Below are 8,308 nucleotides of genomic sequence, written 5' to 3'. Positions count from 1 at the left end.
GAGATGATTGATATTTCCTTGATCAAATTGGTATAGACAAATGAATCTCATAGAAAAGATTGTATTACCTTCGAAGCCAAGTTCAGAATTTTGTTTAAGAAGGGAAAAATGATCATTTCACTATACGAATCTATAATGAAATGTGAGTATTTGCATGGTGAACAACTGAGCTCTTTTAGCTTTTGTTTTAATATGTATGCCTATTAACAATTGTGCCATTACTAGCTAGAATTGTAGAACTCTGATGCGTTTTTCATTTCTTTTTTCTATAATGTGCGCGCATGCGCGCACACATACATATGCGATGAAAAGTTTCCAGGAAGCTTTTGGTTCTCACACATAATCAGCTCACTTTCATTAACTTGAATCCTATACATATATTAAAAAAAATTAAAAGGGCCCAATCTTTCACTGTAAACCAACATATAAATCACTGTGAATTAGAATCATGAAATGACCATTTTGCCATTCTCAAACAAAATAACAAACTTGTTGTTAGAGGTAATATGACCTTTTTAACATGATTTATTGATCATTATTAGATTGATTGGGACAAATCACTCTTTTCATATTTTTTCAACATAGTAAAATTACTTAGTCACATTTAAAAGCAAAAAATATTAAAATGATATCCAGGGGCTTTTTTTTCTTTTTCTTTTTATACCACAATAAAATGACTGAATTACTCTTAAAATAAAAAAAACTATTAGGCTAATGTCCATGAGCTTTTTTGTATTTTCAACCTGATTTTTGGTTATAATTGGTTTGATAGAGAGGTAATAATAAATATAAAATATTATTTTAAAAAAATAGCTAGCGCGTGCAACACACGCCCCAACATGAGAGAGATGCTTGTGCCTTTTGGTTGACATAAGACGTCTTCTAGCAGTTGAATGGTGGCTTCCGATGTGGTGTTTGAACTTTTCGGCGGAATTTCTATTCCTAGGTGGCGTGTGTGGCCAACAGACCTTCAGTTTGACACCGAAGACCTTTTCATTTTTTTACCTCTTCTTTTCTTTCTCCTCCTCTATTTCTAGGCCTAACTTTCCAAATTTTCAAAGTAACACACATTTCAATTTGTTTTTCCTTTAGTTTGGGTTTGTTTTGGCCCAAAATTAATGTTTTAGAATTGTTTTACAAAATCATTTTCTTATAAGGATTGCTCATTTATCCTAGCTACACAAGGTAATGAGGGCTGAAGTATTTAATGGCAAATTGCTTTTGAGCTGAATTATTTCTTTGTGTTAATCTAAATTATCTTACGATTTTATTTGTTGTTTTATTTTATTATTTAGATATTTATATTCAGTTTAGGACTTGTGATTTAGTTTGAGTTTTTTTTCCTAATCAATGTTTTAGAAATGTTTTAATCATTAAGCTTGTGCTACCTGATTATTAGCTTACCCCATTGATTTGCAACCCAATAAGGGTCCATTAAGATTATTTAAGAGGACTATATATTGTTTTTTAGTACAAAATTCAAGATTTATGATATTTTGAATAAACTTGTGTTTTATGTGATGCAACACTTTTCTCTTTACCAGGACAACTAATAAATTTAACTTATTAAGACATAACTAACCTTATGACATCTTTTTTATTCTTCTCATTTGTGGTTCACTAATCATTGGGTGAAGGTTTATTCTAATAATGTTGGTATCTTGGTTCAGGTAATCATAATGGTACCCTCTTCTATTAAATTTGATTTTGGCTTTTTACGATTGTATCAATCTTGCTTGTGAGTTTTTAGATTTTTATATCAAAAGGGTTTGCCTTAATTGCTATTAGAGCAAGGCTTCAAAAATCAAATTATACCTTTCTAAAATTTTGTTTTTTTATTCCATGTATAAATTTCTCTTTGATTTTAATTTTTTTACTCCTTTTCTTGTGGCATCTGCTATTACAAAAAAAAGGTGTTCTTGTTTTTTTCCCCCCTACATATTAGTAATACCAAATTAAAAAAATAAGAAGAAGAAAAATGTTAAAAAACTAAAGATCGAGTTCTATCACAAAAACACTTATACGAAGAAAATTGAACAAAACCACATTAGAATCGCTTCAAAATTGATATCGTGGGGCTTTTGGGCAAAATAACATAAAACATTAAATTTGGATTTATTTGGACTTTCTTTGCTTTGCATTTCAAATTCGAATGATTGTGTAGATAGGTTTAATCAATTTGCATCAACTTATTAATCATGTTTTGTTGTAATTAAAATTGACCTAAATAGCATACTAAAATTACATTTAAGATATTTAGGTGTTAACAAAGTCATTTTCATTAATTTTTATTTGACTTATTTTGCATTTTAAAAAATATCTATATTTCATTCTCATTTATTTGTTACTAGCAAAATCAAAATCACTTTTGAAGCATGATTATGCAACCAAGATCCCACAAGTTATTCTCTATTATTCACAAATATTTTATAAAATAAAAACATAATTTCCAATGTCTATGGAACCATAAACTACTTAATATTGAAAGAAGTAAACCGATCAATAAGCAGCTCATACAGAGACTCAAATTGCTAGCAGCCTGTAGGTTACTTTTAATGTAAAAGAATCAAATTACCAAAATAATATAGACTTAATTATTGCAACGACAACAACCCACCTCTCATTCAAAGCCCATCGAATATTGAAAGAGATGAAACATGCCAACGAAGAGAAATATGAATAAATACCGCAAAAATTAATAAAAATGCTCAAACATAAATATTAAATACATAATATAAATTCAGAAAATAATTCACATAAACTCTATATATATATATATATATATATATATATATAAAATAATTATAATGATGCTAATAAAATTTGATTTAATTTAGTAATTATATATACACTAATTAAATGCTATTTAGATAAACAAAAAAAAAAATATAATAGTACATCTTGACTATGTTCATAAATTATAAGAACTATAAATCAACTTTTAATAAGTGATCCTAAAATACCTTCAAACAATGAACTTCATTTCATCTACAAATAAAAAATCATCATGATATTTATAAGCATAAAAATTCATTGATAATTGAAAAGAAAAACACCATACAAGTCAGAACTTATTTGTTTTGATGATTTGACTACTTTGTCAATTAATTACCTTTCATAATATAAATTATAATTTTAAATATAATACTTAAATAAAGATATTCTAACATGTAGTTATAATTAATTTATCATATTCTTAATTTTATCATTATAATTATGCTTATGAACATACAAACAATCAAGAACATGCGAAACAAGAGCATGGAAAAGCTTTCATGTTTATCAAATAAATTGAACAACCCAATCATATATTCACATATATACATATAATGATAAATATTTTGGAATTTCATGAATGTTATGCCATAGTACTCATCATGAAGTTCTCCTCAGCCAATAATGTTTATGGTTATATAATTCTTAAAAGGTTGCTTTTAATAAATAGCACATATATGCATATCTATATTTCAAAGACTCTTCCTTTCTAATTCTTTTCTTTTCTTTTCATTTTATTTTATTATAATGGAAAGTGGGAGAATAAAATAAAATCCCTCAATTACTATTTAGGGTTCATAAAAAATTGAAAGAAAACAATAATCTTTAAGTGAAAAAACATGAGTTCTTAAACGTAATATTGTTCTAATAAAATATGTAAGCAATTCTTTAACTGTAAACACGCATTATGTTTATGTTTATGGTCCTAGAATTTTACATTCAAATAATTATTTAAAGAAAAAAAATACTTTAATCCATAATAAGTCTTTAGAGTTTGAAAATTGAATGTAATTTGATAAAGAAAATTATATTTCTCTTTAATTCTTGATTGTTTTATGTAAGTTTTTGATAAAATAAAATGTTAAGTTATAGGGTACGTAAAGCAATGACTAGTTTTTTTAATAGACTCTATGTAAATCACACATTTATTAAATAAAAAAACTACCTCTCATATTAATTAATAAGATTTTAGCGTTAATATTTATTAAATCATCTAAGAACACGTTATTTCATTCATGTTGGCCACGTATGGAATGCTCCAAATGCCAACAAATATAGACTAGAATATTACATTAATTATATCTATACCTGTCAACCCATTCTATACTAGCTAGAATTGCAGAACTGATCCGGTGCGTTTTCCATTTCTTTTTTATGAAGTATATATATCATACGAGCACTGTTCGTTGTCTGTCTCATATATATGTGAAACAGCTTCTTGATGAAAGGTTTCTTGGATTTTGGTTCTTTCACAGGATAAGCTCACTTTCATTGACTTGAATCCTATACATGTATACTGTTTTGGGTCACCAAACTTCTGCCATATTTCTGGGAAAAAAAGGTTTTTTTTTTTGGAAGATTTTGGAACGGCAAGTTCCTCCATTTATGAAAGCCCATATTCATGGTTAGTGCCATACTTCGGACAGGATGGTCTCTTGACTCAAAATCTCTTTTTATACAAGCTGTAAAACTCTTCTGGAGCCTATAAATACTCCTGCACTAGTCACCAGTACTCTTCATTCCAAACATGGCTCTCCTCCGCCCAAGCACTAAAGCAGCTATGGTATCGATACTGTCCATTTTTGTCTTCTGTTTTCCTTCTACTGTTCTCTCTGAATCCTTCAGGCAAATCTTCTTGCCACCCACAGGCTTCGGCCCTGAATCCCTTGCCTTTGAATCTCCCGGTGGAGCCTTCTATACTGGTGTTAATGACGGTCGTGTTCTTAGATACCAACCACCTACTGGCAGCTGGACATCCTTTGCCATTACCTCACCAAACCGGTAAAACCCTATGTGTCACACACCTTAATTATAAACCAGAATTTTTCTCTCCTTTTTTTTCTTTAGTATTATAGACACTAATCCTTTCCTTATAATAGTTTAAAAAATCTCGGAATAACTTGCTGATGATCAAATATATTGCTACCTATTTTCTCAGGACGATAGCACTTTGCGATGGCACCACCGATCCCGATAAAGGACCTATCTGCGGAAGGCCTTTGGGTTTGGCGTATAGTCCTTCCACAAAATTGCTCTACATAGCCGATGCATATTATGGACTCTTTGTTGCTGACTCAAATGGGAGACTTGCTAAACAAATTGCCACCAGTGCTGAAGGACAACGTTTTGTCGCTTGCAATGCTTTGGATATAGACCCTATCACAGGAAACATCTATTTTACAGATGCTAGTGCTGTCTATGATCTAAGGTCATCAGTTAATTTACACTAGTAGTGTCCATTTTCTTTTTGTTTGGAACGAAACGAGTTATAAAAGATCAAACATTACATGAATTTTTGCGTCTCATTTCGCAGGAATTCCTCGAAAGCTCTTCTTGCCAATGACTCAACAGGAAGGTTAATGAAATATGACGTGAGGAAAAATCAAGTCACCGTGTTATTGAGAAATCTTTCGGTGGCAGTGGGGGTTGCAGTCAGTAAAGATGGCGGGTTTGTCCTCGTCTCGGAGTTCGTTGGCAATAGGATTCGACGATATTGGCTCACAGGACGGGATGCCGGGACTTCAGATATATTCCTAAGCAACCTTAACATTGTGAGGCCAAACAACATCAAGAGAACTAGTTTGGGCGATTTTCGGATAGCAGCTGCAACTGTTAGACAAGATTCACAAACACTGGTGCCCATAAGAGTCAGAGTCGACGAGCATGGTAGAATCTCGGAGACTGTGTCTCTTGAGGCACAGTATGGAAGTACTCCCATCAGCGAAGTTCAACAGTCTGGTCTCTCGTTATATGTTAGCTCAAGGGGTGTGAATTTCGTTGGTGTTTATACTCCTTAACAAGGTCCTCAAATAATACCAAGCATGCATACTAAGTGATGCATCTAAATAAAATATTTGACGTAAAAGTCTTTCTGTGTACTTTCTTTTGCAGTTATAATAAAAGGGAATCGATAAATTTATCGGAGCTGAATGTTGATGCCTTTTCCGGCCTTACTATCTGCTGCCTTTTGATGTGATCATGGATGTATTGCTGAACCAAATAAGAACTGCATCTCTGGCAATAATTTACTGAACCCAAAATCACAAGAATTGCAGACTATGGACAGAGAACAATCCAATGTCTCACAGTTTGGCATAATTTATGGACAAATGTCATTTCAAGTGCAAAAATTATTATCCTGTGAAAATTATCTTAATAACCAAACCAGTTTACACGAGATTTTGTGTTGGATATTATCCTGTGAAAATTATTATCAGAAGTTTCTAGCTCCTACGCCAAAAAGGAAAAGAAAAGATAAAATCATATTACAATTTTTCGATACACTCTTGCTGAATGTAAACTTAAGTTATGTTCAAAGAAATTAGTGATAGTTTAACATGGATAGCAATGCTAAATTGCAAAGTAAAGAACTAAGAACAAGAAGAAATTTGAGGAAAAGATATATTTTATTAAGTGTTTTTCTTTTCTATACACTTAGTTTCTATCTTCTACACTAGTACTTATGTTTATGCTTCTCTTTACAAGTTTATTTATTCCTAAACAAACAAGGAATTAAAATAAACAAAGAAAAATCCTTTAAACTTGATTTCATATAACTCCCATCATATCTCTCAATTTGACAAAACATTATATTTGAGTGGCTTTAAGAAAATATCTGCGACTTGGTCTTGGGTCTTATTTGACTTTTAACTTTTTTGTTTGTAATGCAATCTCGTAGATAATGGAATCTTGTGTTAATGAGCTTATTTTTGTCATGAAATACTTGATTTTTTTGTTAATACAATGACTAATGAGTTGTTCATATAAAATTTTATAGGCTTTTCTTATGGCATTTGCAATTCTTTCAATAATCTTCTTAACCATATAGAATGACAAACACATGTTGTAACGGTTACTTACTCAGCTTCATATGTTGATAATGTGTTTGATTTTCATTCATTCATCATGAACTAATAATATTATGGCTTCTTACTCCTCTTCTACTAGATTGATATTCTTTTCAGTTCTTTTGGTTTGATTCCAACAATCCCTAGCATAATGACCTATTCTTTAACAATTATAACCCTTAATTTTTGTTATCAAACCTGGGTCTCAGATTGTTATTGTCTATGGAACCGATTAGTTTCAATCGATTGATCGATCAACCTGTTAGGGCTGCCTTCGCCTCCTCTTTCAAATCTACCTCTTCTTCCTCTTCCTTTGCCTTGTCTTAGTCTTCTATCTCATTTGGTATATCCAAAGCCATCTTGCTTCTCTTTTCTAGAGAATTTTGAGAATAGTGCTTGTGCACCTATGTCTTATTGAATTTCGTTGACTCTTTTTTTATAGGCTTGTAGTTTTTCAATGAGACCTTGAATTGTCAAAAAATTCATATTTTATGATTCCTTTATCGCGACCACTACATAGTGGAATTTCTTTTGTAGCGAGTGTAAGATCTTTTATACCACGTATGTTTCTTCTATCTTCGCCCCATATCGTTTCATCTGATTGTATATGGCCAACACTTTAGCAAAGTAATTTAAAATACTTTCTGATTCAAGCATATGTAATTTTTTAAAGTTACCTCGTAACTTTTATAGGTGTATCTTTCTTATATTATCAGCTTATTGGTTTGATTGTTGCAAAACTTCACGTGCTTACTTGACGGTAGTTGTGTTAACCACTATCTCAAAAATGATATCATTAAAACATTAATGGATGATTCTGAGTGCTTGTTAACCTTTTCTTCGTGTCTTTTGCAAGGTCTCTTTTTGGGTTGAAGTCAACGATACTCTTTTCATAGGCTCTTCAAAGCCTTTTCAATCGTTTCCCACGCATTTTAGGAATCTAGCCAAACTTTCACACGAATACACCAAATTAAAAAAGGAAGTGATCACAATAACTTGAAAAAAAAATATTTTTTTAAAAGGAAAAAAAATATGTTTTCAAAAGGAAAAAAATGATGTAGTTTAATTCTTAGCCAATTAAATATGAAATGATGAAATTGAGTAAGGTTTGGGTCAACCCACTTAACATGACAAACCTATAACTTAGATAATAAGGGGCAAGCCAATCTGAGTTAATCCGCAACTCAGGTCATGAGATCAGGATAACCCGATAAAAAAGAAAACGAAAAAAACCACAAACTCCATTAAATAAAAAACCAATATCGAATGATGAAATCATAAAAGAAAATAAGTAAAAAAAACAATATTAACTCGTGTTAACTATTCAAACCTATGATCTTGGTCATTAGACTAGAAGTATCATATTTAAAAAATCCACGAAACCCAATCTCTAACCAATTAAATGTTAAATGATGAAATTAAAAAAATAAAAATTCAATTATACAAAAAGATCCAAAACCAAAAAT

At 30.8% G+C, this 8,308-nt stretch overlaps 1 protein-coding gene across 1 annotated transcript; it reads left to right on the top strand.

Moving 5' to 3' along the window:
• Nucleotides 1-4,522: 4,522 nt before the first annotated feature.
• Nucleotides 4,523-5,792, top strand: LOC7474824 (protein STRICTOSIDINE SYNTHASE-LIKE 11). The gene is made up of 3 exons (XM_024586801.1): nt 4,523-4,776; nt 4,934-5,203; nt 5,309-5,792. Exons 1-3 carry the CDS (start codon nt 4,523-4,525, stop codon nt 5,790-5,792), a joined length of 1,008 nt encoding a protein of 335 aa, XP_024442569.1.
• Nucleotides 5,793-8,308: the final 2,516 nt, after the last annotated feature.

The sequence above is a fragment of the Populus trichocarpa genome, chromosome 15, assembly GCF_000002775.5.
Source record: "Populus trichocarpa isolate Nisqually-1 chromosome 15, P.trichocarpa_v4.1, whole genome shotgun sequence".
Lineage (NCBI taxonomy): Eukaryota > Viridiplantae > Streptophyta > Magnoliopsida > Malpighiales > Salicaceae > Populus > Populus trichocarpa.
The sequence above is the reverse complement of the archived record's forward strand: the minus strand, read 5'-3'. Positions and strand labels throughout refer to the sequence as shown.

Bases quoted from the DNA above. Each gene is read 5' to 3' on its own strand.
- LOC7474824 (XM_024586801.1), top strand. From the start codon at position 4,523: ATGGCTCTCCTCCGCCCAAGCACTAAAGCAGCTATGGTATCGATACTG. The intron at 4,777-4,933 runs GTAAAACCCTAT...CTATTTTCTCAG, and splicing joins GCCATTACCTCACCAAACCG to GACGATAGCACTTTGCGATG. The intron at 5,204-5,308 runs GTCATCAGTTAA...CTCATTTCGCAG, and splicing joins AGTGCTGTCTATGATCTAAG to GAATTCCTCGAAAGCTCTTC.